The 17,648-nt window shown below is 40.7% G+C and overlaps 1 protein-coding gene across 7 annotated transcripts in view; it reads right to left on the bottom strand.

Moving 5' to 3' along the window:
- Positions 1–17,648, bottom strand: part of LDB2 (LIM domain binding 2) — a 406,968-nt gene that overhangs the window by 87,341 nt on the left and 301,979 nt on the right. For all 7 annotated transcript variants that reach the window (XM_043973550.1, XM_043973552.1, XM_043973551.1 and 4 more), the window contains exons 4-5: positions 8,347–8,469; positions 5,872–5,955 (exon numbers count right to left, since the gene is read on the bottom strand). In XM_043973550.1, coding sequence (XP_043829485.1) covers positions 5,872–5,955; positions 8,347–8,469 — 207 coding nt within the window. The remainder of the gene's footprint in view (positions 1–5,871; positions 5,956–8,346; positions 8,470–17,648) is intronic.

Below are 17,648 nucleotides of genomic sequence, written 5' to 3'. Positions count from 1 at the left end.
AGATAGTGTTTAAATGAATTGCCCAGGGTCTCACAACTAGGAAGTGTGTGAGGCCAGATTTGAACTTGGGTCTTCCTGACTCCAGACCCAGAGCTCAATCCGCTGGACTACTTAGATGTTCAACAGACACAAATAAGTATGATACCAATTACAATGTGATATGGGTAAAGGAGCGCTCCAGACAGATGGCTCTAAGAAAATACTCATAGAGAGAGCTCCTTTAAAGGACAAGCTAGATGATGGAGGGGAAAGCTCAGGAGGTAAATTATTTCAATAGGAGGAGATCCAGGAAGATGAATGTTTTCTAAGCCTTAGTGAATGCAGAGAGGGGAGAGAGAAGTACACTGGGGAACAGGGAGGGGTCTAGTTGGGTCAGAATGTAAAGGGTGTGAGGAGTGGGCTAAGATAACAAGGAAGGAGAAGAGCCATTTGTAAAGAGCTCTAAACACCAGGCCAAGGAAGGAGTCTGCACTGTGCCCTGAAGGCAGTAGGGAATAACGTGACAGCGGAGAGCTAGCATCCCTTGTGTTGCCATTCTGTCTTATGAATGGGGTATTTGGCTGGAGTATTTAAGGAATGGGGAAGCTTGGAAGGTACTATCCTCTCCCCCATCTCTAGCTGTTGAAGATCCTTCCTTTCTTCAAAACTCCACTCACATACCACCTTCTCCATGAAGTCTTCCTTGATGCACCCCTTGGACCCCCAAGGTGAAAGTGACCTCTTCCCTCAAATTTCCCACAGCAGTGTGCTTACAGTTCTCTTTTGCTCTTACCTTATTCCCTCTTGCTTCCTAGTTGTTACTATATATATCTTTCCTCCTTTAGGATTCTATCATTATTGGCTTTGGACCATCTAGACCAACTGCCTCATTTTACAGATGAGGAAACCCTGAAGGGTGAGGGGGGAATGACTTGCTCAAATTCACATCGACAGTAATTATGTGCAAGTGGGATTCAGCAAATCTAGGTCTTCTGACTCAAAACCCAGTGCAGCTCTTACCATACCACATATGGGTAGGAGGCCCTTGTGAGCAAGGTCTGTATTGTGGCTGTCTTTATACTCCTAGCACCTTGTACCTAGTTAATATAGGCTTACTGAATTGAAACCAGAGGGTAAATGACTTGTTCAAGGTCTTCCAGCAAGCAGGTGGTAGAGCTAGGCCTAGAACTTAGACTTCTATTCTCATACTCTTTCCACTACATAACGTTCTGTACTCAGCACCATACCAGGTATGCTGAAAAATACAAAAGCACAGAATGGTGCATTAGAGAGAACACTGACTTTGAGTTTAGCATCTGTGGGTTCACTTCTAAGCTGTGTGATTCTGGGCAGGACACTTAATCGCTCCATGTCCCTGGTCTGGACCACCATTCCCTCGTTTGTAAAACGAGAGGATTGCCTGAGGATGACCTCTCATGCCCTTTCTAGCTTTGGATATTCTATTCTATGATTGGTCCCTGTCCTTCTGTTCCTTATGCTGCTCATTAATTTTTTAGGGGCGGGGTAGGGAAAAGGAGTGCTGGGGTGTAGGTGAGGGTAAGGTTGATGCATATGGAATGATTACAGAGCTCCCATGGATATTCACATAGGGGAAGCTAGGACTGGAGGTTGAAATAAGAATGAGACATCATCAAGTCCAATCATCTCATTTTACAGATAAGAAAAATGAGTGTCCAAGTGATGTCCAACTTCATAGAGCTAATAAGTAGCAGAGCTGGAACTTGAATGGAGGGTCTACCATTCTACTTCTAGTATTCTCTCACACAGATTCAAGTGACAAAGTGAACTGTAATTCAGGGTAGAAATGTATGTATTCTGGAAGTCTGAACCATCAGATCATCAAGGTAAACCTGGATATCCAGAGACCCTCATGCTATTATTAGTCCAAGTTAAAAAATGGACATGTAGACTGTGAGAAAGGAAAATCGTGGAAGGGAAGCTGACACGGGTCCCAAAGATGATTCTCTTCATTCCTCATTACCTAAATCCTTATTAAACTTCAACTTCTTTTTTTATTAAACAAGGCATGATTTGGTTCTCCTAAAAATCCTCAGGATGGGCAGGAACTCTTTCTTTCCCATGCATCCTTAGAACCGTGTCATGGGCTTTGTAGGAACTCAGGCAAAGAGCAGGCCTGTGTTCCCCTGCTCCCTCCACTGCCTCTGGGCACTGTCACATTCAAGCCATTACCCAAGAGGGAGCACACCAACTGAAGGCTGTTGTCATCCCAAATTCCCTAAATGGATGGAAACAGAAGCTCCAGAAGGGACCACTTTTAAAGGTTTGTCCCAGAGATGATGGTAGAGATGGCTGTACTTGAGAGACATGAAGGACCTCAAGCAGATGCTGAATTAAATTCTTCTGGAAAGGAGGTCAGTGGGTCACCCACCAGATGAAGTGAGATCTCACTTTCAGGAAGTGAGATTCTCCTCCTCCTGGTGACCTCAAGCTACTGAACCAAGCAAGCGCCAAGCAAACTTCTTATGCCTGTTGAAAGCATTTGCACCTCTGAACACAATGGCCCGCCAACCCTGTTATGCTTCGAGGTAGTAGGGTACAACGGGCCACTTGACAGAACCAAACTGAATGACAACATATTGTTTCGGCTGTCCCTTCAAAAGAGTCAGGTGAGGGGAGATGACGAAAGGGACTGCTGAAATAACTCTATTGGGTCACACAAGTTCAAGTCCCATCTTAGTGATTCAAAGCCAGGACATTATGCTCTGCTCAGATTTATCCCCCCAGAGAAGACTTTCTCTGAATGTCAGAAACTTGGTTGTCAACTCTGCAGAGAATCTGACAGCAAATTTTACTAAGTGACTTGGGATTCCTCAGAAAGTAAGGTATTTGTTTTGACAGAGTGAGATTACAGCAATTGTTTATTCTCAGTAGTACTTAATTATATCCTATGAAAGATGCAGTTGGTTCAAAATCCAGCAGTCTAGTGTATTCAGAAATCTTTATCCAGTCTTCCCATGAAGTGAAGCATCGATTTTAACATTTTTTCCATGTGCTTGTGAGGTTCTGAATTGATTGCCTATAGCATACCTGTCTGACCTTCTCTCGTCCTAACACTGAAAGCTGCTATTTAAGACCCTAATTGGCTCTTTATTTGAACAATATATTGAGGATGCCCTCCTGAAAATGGGAACTAGAGTTAGAATTCAGGCCTCTGGCGTGGCTCTTTTCCCTGCAGCCTGTCTGGACTCTTTTCCCTACAGCCTGTCCTCCAGGTCTGTTGAGTTGAAAAGAACTGAAGACCCTGGTGCACATGATCTATCCTTTGACTGACTCTGTCCACATTTGTCAAAGCTGAGAAGAAGAGTATGTGACTCAGTTGCTATTTTATATTTAATTAACATTTATGTGTATTTTATATTTCCAAAGCTCTTTTAAGAAAACCATAAACAATTTTCTCCTTCTTGGGGAACTACATAGCTGACATCCCTCGCCCCAAAGGCAGTTTAGGGGTTTGTTCACAATCATCTCAGCCTCTTCATGAGACTCAGTGTTTTTCTCTCCCTGTTAGACTAGGAGCTCCTTTAGGATGCACACCATTCTTAATGAAAATTTGTAACTCCTACAGAGCGTAGCAGAGTGTTCTGTACAAAGGAGGGGCTTAAAAATGTTAGTTGATTGAATAAATAAATAACAACCCAATAGTTTCCCATCTGGCATCAGCTGGTGACACATGAATCTATACCTCCTATGCAAGTCCCTATAAAAAATCCTTAAAACAAAACTTTCTAGAGAGAATCTTAGTTTGGTACTGTTATGGGCTGGGGTACCTCATTTGAATGGGCTGGGGTAAATCAAAAGAACATTCTCCTTGAGAAACTTAACCAAAGGACAGATATACCTAAAGAGATAAGGAGCACAGAATCTGGACTGAGCTAGCTCCAGGACCACCACCCTTCATTCCAGTCTCCCCCACCCCTTGGGGAAATAAGATTAGGTGTGGCTGCTTCTTTTGTGGCATGAGGAGTACAGAGATGGCTTGAGAGATCCAGAGCCACCCCTCACCCAACTTCCCCCAGCTACCACCAGTGGGGGATGGTCCTCCCCCAATAAGGGAAATTTCCACAGTCAGATGATCACCCCCATCAGTTCACTCTAAAAGGATTTCCCTGTCTCCCGCTCCTGGAGATTGGGATCTCAGAGCCACGCCTCTGTACCATGCCTTCTCCCTATAAGAAGTCCAAGAATTTCTCTTCATTTCTTTTCCCTAGCGCCTAAATAAACTTTTATTTTATTCTAACTGGATTTGTGTGCAAGAGGGTGTCATTCTTTAAAGAGGAATTCCTAAGAACCCCTATCCCAAACCCCCGCCAATTTCCCCTAATTCTCCTCTGATTCTTGACCAAATTAAAACACCAACAGCACGGTAAGTGCTGGATCCTATTTATGCAATGCTCTCACAGACCCTCATTCCAAACAGCCTGTATTTTAACTTCCTGCATCACTGGCCAGGCATCACTAGCCATGCATCAGCCTTCCCAGCCCTACCGAACACATCAGCAGGGTCATCTCTGAACACAGAGGACAACGACAGATAGACAGGGAACATGCTCTGCTGTCACACCTTTTCCAGGGCAGACTTGTCAGGCTCTCTGCTCCTCTGCCATGGGCTTTCTTTCTCATGTGTGCTGGGAAGGGCAGGGAGCTGGGAGTCCTTAGGCTGGCAAGTGGCCTGGCACTATGCACCCAGCTGCGAGCTTCAGGTGGTGGGTGGCTGATTTACCACTGGGCCTGTGTCTGGTGGGTGAGAGCAAAGAAGGGAGAGAAGCTTCTACCTTCAACTTAGCTGAAGGAGGCATCCTTGTTGTGCTCAGAAGAAAAGAATCGAGTGCCACATTTCTTATTTTAAATGAGAAATTTAACGAACAAGCCTTTTTGTGTGCCTAACCCAAACCCACAGAAGGGAATACTGGTAGAATATAAAAATAAATGTACAAACTTTAACTGCAAGACAAGGGTCAAAAAGCAATTCAAGTAAATATGTAGTTTTAGGGAGAAAATTACCCAGGGCAATGAAGTGCTTTAGAATGAAGAATTAAGACTTAAGTTCCCAAAGGCCAAGGAATGCGGAACTTGGCCAGCTATTGAGTTAGGGGGCCCCTTTTGATTTTGGAAGACAATGTCAGCTTTATGACTGAAACCATAGCTCTATGGATTTGTAACACTCCTGCTGTAATTCCATCCTCTAGACCAGTAAGATATATGACACCTTTCAAACCAAATCTTGAGGCCCTGTGTACGTATTTTGCATAAAAACTCTCCTTTCCCCCCCACTTCTAATGAAAAATCAGATTTTACACTCTGTGCTACAATACAGGTTATACATTATAAGGAGGACCTTGAAAAGCTTTGGGAGTGTTTGCATTATAGGTGCTACATTATGGCACTTAGTGCTGAGTTTATCCAGGAGCTTATAAACACAGCTTTTCCCTAGAGGGAAGGCTGACGCTGAATAGGGGAGGGGAGCAGGGAGAGTGGGGGGGGGGATTCCTGGATTGAAATCAAGCTTCAGTGAAATCGGTAACAGTGAATTAGAAACCAGAGAAAACAAAAAGGAGAGAGTGCCAAAACATTTTATGAAATGAGAACATTTCTATCCTTTGAATAATTAATTCAGGGAGTCACACAAACAAGGAAAGAAAGCTTAATGCTTAAGAACTTGGGGGTTTCTGCATTTCTTTGCTGGAATAAGAAAAACAATGGCTGGGGCAGCAGCAGCACCAACCCCAAATCGGAGGCTTCTTTGGCATGCCCACCCGATCCCAGGTCTCCTTTTGTTTCTTCTGACTTAAGAGTCCTATAATCTTTGAAATGTTCCTCATGACAATGACCAGAAATTCCCATTGTTCTTACCCTGAGGTAGTTGAGGGTGAAGTTAGTCAGCCCCATTCGGGTGATGTTTTTGGAGAGCTGCTCCAACACCTGAGGGTCTTGTGCCTAGAGAGAGAGGGAATGGGGGGAGAGAGAGGGAGAAGGAGAGAGTTTTATTTCCTCTCTAACCATCATGTGGATCAAAGAGCACCCCAGCTAGAAAGTATTGGAGGACAGAGGAAAGGGCACTGGCTTTGGACTCAAAGGATCTGAGTTAGACTCTCTGGCACATTTCACCTCGAAAGGCCTCAGTTTCCTCAGCTGTGAAATGAGGGGGTTGGACTAGATGACCTGTGAAGTTCCTTTAGCTCTAATTCTATGATGCTCTATGATCCATTTTTATAGATGAAGTGGGTAGGACAGGGAATAAGCATTCATGTAACACCTACTAGGACCAGGAACTGTGCTAAACAATTTTTTTTTTTAGTGAGGCAATTGGGGTTAAGTGACTTGCCCAGGGTCACACAGCTAGTGTTAAGTGTCTGAGGCTGCATTTGAACTCAGGTCCTCCTGACTCCAGGGCGGGTGCTCTATCCACTGCACCACCTAGCTGCCCCTGTACTAAACACTTTTACAAATACTATCTCATTTGCTCCTCTTAAGGCGCTGTTATAACTCCCACTTTATAGTTGAGGAAGCTGAGGCAAATAGAGGTTGTGACTCGTCCAACACTGAACAGCTGGTTAAGTGTCTGAGGATAGATTTAAGCTCAGTCTTCATGGTTTCCAGGTCTACTGCTCTATCCACTGTGCTATAGGCTGCTTCTAAAGATGAGCAAACTAAAGCCCATACAGGGAGGAAGTGAAATAGCTTGAGAAGTGAGATTTTAAGTAACATAGCTTACTTTTGCTCATTTTTCCTTTCGTTATTATATTAATATTTTTAAGTTTTAAAGCCAGCTTTAGGTAATATGTAGTGACTAATTGGACTCCAGTCTGCAAGCTTCACCATCTACAGATATTGAACTGACTCTCACACAATTTCTGATTCTTTGGGAAAATAGCATCTAGCCCTGAGTAAAATGTTCCTTTTTCACCATCTTTAAGCACTGGGTCATTATGGCCTGCCAGGGAACAGACAGATGATTGGATGCAATTCTAAGAGAATGTGCCTCCAGATTTGGCAGAGACATATGTTTTCGGACCATGTTATGTTTCATTTCATGGTGACGGTGTTTGTTAACAGCTTGGAGTTAAGTTCTGTATTTGAAAACTTTGCAACTGCCATGAAACATTTTTTTTTTTAATCTGACTCTCCTACTCACTGAACCCGTTCTGGAAATAGGCAATTCTCGACTGTTTTCATTTCCTAGAATGTTGAAGGGAAGCATCATATCTTCTCAAATGTCATTCCTCTTTAAAGAAGGGATGCCAGGGGGCAGCTAGGTGGCACAGTGGATAAAGCACCAGCCTTGGATTCAGGAGGACCTGAGTTCAAATCCAGCTTCAGACACTTGACACTTACTAGCTGTACAAGTCACTTAACCCTCACTGCCCTGCAAAAAAAAAAAAAAAAATAGGATGTCAAATGTTCTCAATGGAGGTGGTTGTCATGTTGGTCTGAGGCACGGGGTTCTGACCCTTTCTTGGAGATACTCACCTTTAGATAGTCTGGTGAAGCCTTGTGGTGAACCCTTCTCAAAATATGGTTTTAAATGCTTAAAACACACAGGATTACAAAGGAACCTAATTCCACTGAAAGGCAGTTATCAGAGTATTTTACCAAAACAAGCAGATGAAAATCAAGTTCATGGACCCCAGGTTAAGATCCCCAGGAAAAAAAAGTCTTGATTCTGCCTTTGAGCTACCTTATCAAACCTAACTGAGGGGAGGTTTCAAGCCAAAGACTGAAGATTGGCTGTGAACGGCTCATTTTGGGCCAGGTTCTCACCCTTATCTTGAAAGATCTCTCTAGGCTGGTATTCACAGCTCCTTGCACATAGCACATGCTTGATAAATATCTGTTGATTTAATTTGATTTGATTTGTAGACCGATGAAACAAAGAGAATTAATGCACATTGAGTTCCAACACTGTGGCATCATGTGAAAATGCTTGCCTCAGGATGACCTGGCCCCAAGTTTCATGAGAGCTTTTTAATAAAATCTATAAAATATTTTGCTTACTCTTTCCATTTCTTTTTCATTTATAGATAAGAGGTTTATTAGCCCAACTAGGGCAGACCATGATAATGATGGAATGAAATTTAGGACAAAGTGAAAAGAAAGGTTGACTAGGGGCAGTCTCGTTTCTAAGTTTCAAATGCCAGAGTTCAGGACAAACGTAAGAAGAGAACCACAGAAACAAAGGCAGGGGAATTGGGTTTGTGAAGTCAAGCAGGCCAAGGCAAAACTAAATATTTATAGTTAATTGCTTAAGGTGTGAAAACTATTGGAGTTCTTTAGGAAACATAATCTCAGCTCTTCACATTAGGTCAAGTGAAAAAACGGATTACTTACATGCATGGCTAGGATGCTTCGTGGGACTAATTCTCTGTATTGTCTAATGGTAAAGTGCCACGTTTTTATCCTCATAAGATCATCAAAAGTAAACTCCAAAATCAGACGCCCTTCCGTGCATACCTGGAATGAACAAACGACAAAGGCATTTTCCAAGACAGTTTGAGAGTTTCCTCTGTCCACTTAATACTGAAGGGGTTTTTCCTTCTTCGAAGATACCAGAGTGATTCAGGAAAAATGAAGAGGTAGCTCAGTTCTGCCATGCCCAGTGCTCCCAAGCATATCCAAAGCAATCTGATTACTTCACAGTTAAAGCATTGGTAACTCAAAAGTATTACACTGCCCTGGCCTCAATATATTTGCATTTTAAAAGAGAACTCTGAGAGAGGGCAGTGGTTAACCAAAAGGACTAATTCTCAAGAAATCCAGCAGTTGGGTGGAAGAAAGATATAGCTAGTCAGCAGACATCAGTGCCCCCTTAAATCTCACTTCATAGTTAATGGACTATTTCTGTCTATGCCAACAGTTCACCTCAGAGGGAAGTTTCATCTTTCTAAAAGAAAAAATATATTGTTAATGAAACATTAGAATTTCCTAGATTCTTTTCTTTGATAGATTGGTGGTTACAGGTATGGTTTCATAGGGTTTTGAGTTTCAAACCATTTTTTATCCTGGCATTCCTATTTTTTTCTTTTCCTACTCCTAGGTAATGTGCTGAATCTTTAAAAAACAGATAACTTTGTTATGTCTATCTGAATGTCAGCTTCAAATATACTACCTCTGCCCACCCCACCACTTTAGCTATGTTGCTAGAAGTGGTTGGAGCAAAAATGTTGGTTGAATTAAAATAGTTCTGGGTAATTTATCATTTCACATTCAGAATGGGTTAAAAAAAAGATAAATAGAAATGTGATCATTGGTTAACAGTGATGTTGGATGGCCAAGAAAAATATGCAAATGAAAACTAATTGACCAGAACAAAAATCTTGATCATTCCTAGAAATACCATCCTTAATGTAGAGAGACAGTGCATCTTTTCTGTTCAAAAAATTCCGTAGTTCAATGGATGAGGATAACCAAATGGATAGCCAAAGATACTAAATAAATTTCAGCAGAATACCTAGACTATAAGCTCCTGGAAACAGGATCTAGGTTGTATTTAACCTTGTATCTCCTTCAGGACCTGTGCACACAGTCAGAATAGAATAAGGGCTTTGTTGAACTATGACCCAACATAGTGGGAAAATACTACAGATATTCAGATTTTGGCCCATGAAGATAAAATTCTCAGTTTATTTATTTAGAAAGTCATCTCCAAAGTACTATAAGATTATTATTGATATTCCAAGTGAAAACCTATCAAGGGGTTCCAATTAGCAGCATCCCTGGGCAATTTTAGGCAGTAAAACAACGTGACCCTGTATTTCTTGTTTAGTTGGTCTTTAGAACCCAATTTCTGGGATCCAAGCCAGTGAAGACTGAGCCTGAGGAGATGGGGATAGGCTGGGGGTGTTCTGGAGGGTGTGAAGCACATTGCTTCTCCAATGCCCCAACTGGCTTCTCCCCAGAGCTTCATTAGCAATGGAAATGATTTACCAGAGGTTTTCAAAAGAGTTGCATGGGGATTAAGCCACACAATTCCCACTAGGGTGTTAGTGTGACAGAAGGAACCTGTGGTGAGGGGTATAACAAAAGGGTGGGAGCCAAAGCAGGCAGCAATTAGGGAAATGTCTTTACAAAATAAAGCACAGACATTTGGATGGTATAATCCTCAATTTTAAAGAGAGGGGATTACCGGAAGTTTAAACAAATATTAGAGGAGTTAAATGTCATACTATATTATCTAATCTATTTGTTAGGTTGTATATGAACCCCCAAACCCTCCCTTATATAGGTCCTGGGTTTTCTTTCAACTAGAACAAAATTTCATGTGTAATTTGTGAGTGGAGTCTTTCTGATAAACTACTCAATTGGAGAACAGTAGGGTCAAGTAATATGGTGTTTCTATTTGCTCTGACATAGCAAAGAAGTTGGGGGTCCTTCTTGCAGTCGAAATCCACAGACCTACACAATAAAGGGTTGCAACAAGTCTCTCCAGGACTTACTCCAGTCACAGACAGGCTTTGTACTTTTTCATGATGGACAATCAGTGGGACAGAAATTCTCAAATCTGAATTTGAGACAAATATATTTTCCCTGGGGGTTGGGGGGGGTGGGAGGGAAATAAGAAAATTGCTTGGATCAGAAGAAAATCTGACCCTTTCAATTTGTTTATAATAAGGCCAAAGATATGTGTGACTGTCCTGTTTCTCTTCTGTAATCTTGCCTGTGAATACCCCTCTGAGGCACCACAACAACTCGAGACCTCTTTTCATGATACTAAAGGAAACTGAGCACTTGGGGGATTTATTTTATATGCAATAATCGCCAAATGGAATAGAGACAACTAGGAAGAATATGCACCTCGCAGGGAAATAGGAAAAATGGGGCTGCTTGAAAAAGAGGAAATCCATCCCCCTCCTTCAGAAAAATTCTGCGCATTGCTCTTAATCAATATAATTAATGTAGCTTTCATCTAAAGTTGCTCCCCCCACCCCATTTTCAGCCTGCCTTCTACTTAGAATCCAAAATCAAAAGGGTCCCCAATTAAGAAAACATTTTCTGTTGTGCTGAATTCATGTTACCGCACTGTGAGCTCTGACATTTTGTTTCTGTGGTAACCAAAATCAGCTGATTAGTTGGCATGGCAACAGAAAAGATGTAATCCCAGCAGACACACTCTAATCAATGCCCCCAGCACAGATGGTCTCCGGAGGATCAACAAGAAAGAGGCTGCAGGCATTCAGCATATCACGTGCTAGCTTGAGACTAGGCCAGGAACAAGAGAACTAAAAAAGAACATTTCTCAAACTAACCGGTAGCTTTTTAACCCCTTCCTCCCTGGGACTAATTGTAGGATGTGAATGAGCTTAATATTCAGGGAAAACAAAAACTTCTAATGGGCTCTTAGCCATCAAAATATTGACTTGGGATGGTGCTGTGTATACATACTTATATGTATGCATGCTTGCAATACATACGTGCATGCAGGCATATCATATGTATACGTGTGTACATGTGCATAAATTGATGTGCACATAACTATGTGTGTGCACACAATGTATATATGATGTGCATGCCTGCACATGCATGAGTATGCATATACATATACATGTGTGCAATATAACAACGAGATGTGTGTGCGACAAGGCACACAGTGTATGTGTATAGGTGTGTATATATGCATATAATGTAGTATCTGAGTGTGTGCATATATGTATATCTATATATAGCATTCATTTAAGCTTGATTCACATATTTTAAAACTCTTCTTATTTAAAAGTAATATAAAACTCATTCATTTAATTTTGAACTATGGCATATACCTGCTGAATGTCTAAACTAAATACTATATATATTAAGATCTCCATGGTCCCTCATAAAATACCTTAGCTATCCTTATGGTAAAGATATACACAGAATGAATGCAGGCACTGTACATGTTAAGAAGGGATGATTAAATCACTGTTAGAGACATAAATAAGGCAGTATTTCTATTAAGGGAATTGGTATATACACCTTAATGAAAATTTCCTGCAGTGCTGAACATTGGAAAAATAATATATTAATATGCATAATAACAATAACAGAAAGTATAGCCCATCAAATGACAAGGAATATATCTTTATACATTCAACTGCAAAAATCTATGCCTAATAAGTGATAAAGATGTACAGCATTCTCTAATTCTGATTTTAATGCCTGAAGACTAAAAAACAAATTCACCCACAAGAAAAGCTCAGGCACATTGGCATCAGTCAGTATTGGTATATTCAATTATATTCTGGAATTCCTGGCTGCTAAACATTTTGAAGCAGTATACTGCACTTATTAAAATCCACTTGTAGTTTTCTTTCCAGTTTTTTCAAGAGGAAATATTTATTTATTTTTAAGGAAAGGCTTTATCACACATATTGAAAAATCCGATTTTCAATTTATCCATAACCTATAATGTGACTGTGATCAGGAAATTGCAAAATGTGCACTGTGCACTGGGGACTTATGAACTGGATCATGGTGGATTAGGGCTGCTGTGGATTCTCGACTCACCAGTTGACCAAATTTTCATAAGCATTCCCAGGAACTACTAGGTCAAAAGCTATTTAGGGAATTATCCTTTATTGATAGTTTAAATCAGAACAACAGTGATGTTGCCCAAACACAATTTGCTTAGTAATGCCAGTGATGTTAATAGCCTATAGGAATATTTCCCTCCATAAATTTCCTAGTCTCCCACAACTCCCCTTTTGAAAATGAAGTAACAGCTACTTGGCTAATTTTTCCCCCACACTACACTGAAAGGTCATTAGTCCATGGTTTTATGCTAAACACCCATAACATTTTATTGCAGGAGGTTGTTACTTTTCTTCCATACTCCCAGCTCAGATGAAAAATTTGAAAGAATCTGTAGGCAGTTTTGCAATCACCCAAAAGCAAATGAATCTTGGTAATTCATAAAAATAAATGTGCATGATTACCATCTAGAGTAAGATAGGACAGGTTTTTTTTTTATCACAGTATGGAAGGATTCATCACAGCTACTAGCATCAGACATTGCCAGTGTATAGGACAGTGGGTACACCAAATAATTTATGGGGAGGTGAACATGGAATGAGTATTTTCAATCCAAGTCTGCATCTAAGTCCCCAAAGTAATTGCCTTGGACTCCTGGGCATAGTACTAGGTTGTACCATCTCAGCACAGAATCTCAGGGACCATCTCACTTAGTACATTCCTGAACAAGACTACCCTCTCTTCAACATCCCCCCTACAATAGTCATCCAACCTTTACTTGAAAATGCCTTTTGAGGGGCTACCCACTTCCTGCCAAGGGTAGTTCCTCTTGTTAAGAAGTTTTTCCTAATCTTGATCTTTATAGTCATTCAGTTCTGCCTGAAACACTATGATAGGGGAAATATTAAAACATTTGTAAATTAACTTCCTGAACAGGATGAAAAGGTAATTTTTAGACTTTACAGAAAGACTAGGTATACAAATAAAAGCCTTAAATGTATAGTGTGACATTTTCAGAGTTGCCAGGCATGGAGGTATCCAATTTGTAACCTCTGCTATTGTGTTGGGGTTGGTGGATCACCTTAGCTAGGGAGTTCTGGGCTGCATTAAGGCTAAGCCTTAGATCATGTGTCTACACCAATGTGGGGAGCTCCTGGAAGAGGAGGAGTACCAGATTCCCTAACCAACTCAGACTGGAAATGAAACAGGTCAAATATTCTTTGCCTCTCAGTAGTGGAGTGGAGCCTGTGAGTGATCATTGCATTTCCACAGCCTTAGTGAGACAGGGAGACCTAGTTGATTTATTAGGAAGTGTATCACTAATGTTGAGGATGTAAAGGTTTTTTTCTCTTTTGGGATCCAGTCCTGTGAATTCATCAGTGTAAGGAGCCCTTGGTGAATCTATTGATATAACCATTCATCTGTAACTTATAGTCTAAGGAATTGGCATGAGGGAAACTGAGAGGTCATGCCCCCCCCCAAGCCCCAGCCAGTATGGGGGAAGAACCAGGACTTGTACCCATATCTTCTGGACACTAAGGCTAGCCTACTATTCACTACAATATGCTACCTCTCCCAATTTTTTTCCATTTAAAAGTATAATGGATTATGTATACTCATTGAATTAGCAATCACCTCAAAATAAGGAAGGCATAAAACAGTATGGCAGTGTAGAGCGCTGACATTTCATTTTCTCTAGATAGAGGTTCCTGATGTGAGACAAAGGAGCCAATAAGGATGCTAGGCGAGAGAAATGAAACAGGACCTTGGTGAGTTAATAATCGTTAAATGAATTGTGGCTCCCACCCATGAAACAAAAATCCTTCCCAAGCACTGCATTCCTGTCACATCCAGAGGGAAGGTCCCATATCTTTTACAAACAAATCTCTTTACACAACTGTCAAAACAGGAGGAAACAATGACACATGATCCTTTGCTCCTTGTGCCCTCTCTATGTTTAGGAAACATGTTGATGATGCTTGGTGACCATAAAACCAACAGCGTCTGACTATTCATTTTCATACTTCCTTAACCTCCCCTCTGTTTTCCCATACTACTGCGCAGCAACACATGGTTACCCTAGACAAACTAGGTTAGAGAATGTATTTCACACTGGCCTCTCTTTGGTCTCCAATCATAATCTGTGCTTGTCTGACTGTATTTTTGTATTCATGAACTACTCCTACCAGGAATGGCATCCCTTCCATTAAATGTCTCTGTTGTCTACACTCCTTTGAAAGCAAAATCCAAATGTTACTTCTTTCATGAAGCCTTCATGACCTTCATTTCCCTCCCACTATTTTGTTTTGTACCTCCCTGCCATGCTTAATGGTCACTCAATTTTGTTTATTATTACCTGTGGCCTAGCCTAGAAGCCTAGGTGCTTCATAAATGCTTGTTGATTGGCGGATTGATTGTGTCTCATGCCCTTACTAAAGGGTAAGTGCCATTAGAATATTAGCTAAACCTTGAACCTATTTCAGCCTGTCTGGCCTTTGTGTGCTATGGGAGCTTAACAAGTAGTTGTTAATCAGAGAATACTATATTTTAGTTTAATTTATATATATTAAAAACCACATACCCTAGATGTGAGGATGCCTTTAGTTACATCATTTTGTACTGACTTCATAATCTGTCTATACCTCAAAAGAAAAAATTGTCTTGGATATACACAATTCTAAAGTGACCATTAGTTATTCCCTATGAATTTGGTCATGTAGTAGACGGCCAGTGCAGAAACTGAGCCCACTGATGCAGATTAACAATTCATCTGTAATTTGGGGATGGAGTGAACTATTATTATAAGCTTATGTTAAGCATTACCTTATTGCTGAATCTTATAGCCACAACAAATGTAAAGTATTTTTACAGGATTGTAGGACCATAGATCCAGGGCAGGAAGGGACTTCCATGTTATCTAACCCATGTCTTTCATTTTACATCCAAAGAAACTGAAGACTATAGAAGAGAAATGACTTGTCCAAGGTCATGAGGCAGTTTTAGAATCACTCACTCTTTCTATTTGAATTCAGGTCTCCTTTTCTAAGTTCAAAAATCTTGGAATAGCTTAAAACCTACATTTCTGCATTTCATGAAGCTTCAGTCAAGCCTGGACCAGGCTGAGTTCATGGAGGGGGAGGGGGAACAGAGAGTTAGACTTAATTTGTTTTATTCTGCTTAGCTAAGTTAGCTTGAAAGCTGAGTTACTTTGGCATTTCTGGTTGAAAATCCTTCTAGTAAGGAAGCAGCTGGATGGCGCAGTGGATAAGGCACTGGCCCTGGATTCAAAAGGACCTGAGTTCAAATCCGGCCTCAGACACTTAACACTTACTAGCTGTGTGACCCTGGGCAAGTCACTTAACCCCAATTGTCTCACCAAAAAAAAAAAAAAAGAAAGAAAAAGAAAAAGAAAATCCTTCTAGTATGTATTACTGCAATTTTCCTGTCCTAAGTACAATATACAGATCCAAATGATGAATAAAGTATAGATCAGGGTTCTGGGAGTACTTCTATCTTTTATCTACAAACATGACTAAGGGTGCAAGGAGAAAACCATAATGGAACATAAGACAACTAGCTATCATTTATACTGTGTGCCTTGCAATGTTGTACTTTTTACAAATATTATCTGTTTGATTCTTACAACAAACTTGAGAAATAGGTGCTATTATTATCCTCGTGTTATAGTTGAGAAAACTGAGTCAGACAAAGGTTAAATGACTTGCCCAGGGTCGTGCAGCTAGTAAGTGCCAAGGCACAATTTGAACTCAGGTCTTCCTGATTCCATGCCAGGTACTCTGTCATTTTCCTCCTCCCAGGGTTTGCCCAGGAGCTTTTACATGATGTCATGTTGCCTTCATGTTGTGCTTTCCTTCTAAAACCTCAGGGTTTTGCTAGTTTCCTCCCTTCATTCAGTGTTGGACTTCTTATTTTCTCTTCAGTGCTCATAGTACTGGGAGTATGTTTATGTGGCTGCTGGGTTGATGAACTGACCAATCAGTTTTTTAAAAAACAAACTATAAACTTAACCATCAACAAAGTCTAGTAGTCAAATAAACAAAAAAAGGGTATAATATTCCCTGCCAGGTATAATGTGTATGTGTTGTTCATCAGTGACACCATGGGGTGATATCTTGACTTGTGTGTGCATTAGATTTAAGTGACACAAAGTTACCCAAAGTCACCAGTCTCTACTGTAGTCATGGAAGTCCAGTGGCAAGACAAACGTCAAGACAACTGGTGATAGTCTGGGATGCAGTGGATGACCTTGGTATCTTGGATGTCTGACCATGCCCTAAGCACTCCATAGTGCCTGCTTCAGCTGCCTTCATGGCCAGTGGAACACATTATTCTTATCCACCCTTTAACATGCTTGGGGTAGACGTCCCTGAACTCACCAACAGGTTTGACACTTGTCAATTACCCTCAACTGGTTTAGCCAGGGTTTAGCTGGGGTGAGTCAGCTAGTTAGCTCAGTGGATAGAGCACGGCACATGGAGTCTGGAGAACTTGAATTCAGATTTGGCCTCAGACACTTACTAGCTCTTTGATTTGGGGCAAGTCATTTAGCCTCTGATACATACATGTACACAACACACATAATACACACATGTACATACATACACATTAGATGCACACACAAAATGTCTGCATATGTACAGATGTACACATTGTATATGCACATATAATGGATACACATGCATATGTGTTTATACAATATATTATATGATGTAAGATAATGTATAACAACACATGAGGGTTTATATATATGTGACACACAGATGCACAATGTAGACACGACACTGCATACACAATGCATGTATATACAAACGATGTATACATGTGTATATATGCATGCATGTATGTATAGGTGAATGTTCATATTTGGCAGGGGGCATTTTACTTTTTTGTGTGTATGTATGTGTATATATACATAATATATATCTATATTTGTTCAGCTGAATGGTAACCATACTTGGCAGTGGACATTTTACCCTTTGTGTGTGTGTGTGTGTGTGTATGTATGTGTTACACAATATGTATACATACATATATATATACATGTATATTACATCTACCATAAATCTATAGACATGATAATACATGCATATCTACACACATACACACATACATATGTACACAACCTAGTGGCAGAGGGAGGATAGGTTTGAAATATGGAGCCCTAATAT

This window comes from Dromiciops gliroides, chromosome 6, assembly GCF_019393635.1.
Source record: "Dromiciops gliroides isolate mDroGli1 chromosome 6, mDroGli1.pri, whole genome shotgun sequence".
Lineage (NCBI taxonomy): Eukaryota > Metazoa > Chordata > Mammalia > Microbiotheria > Microbiotheriidae > Dromiciops > Dromiciops gliroides.
This window is presented reverse-complemented; position numbering and strand designations above follow the sequence as displayed.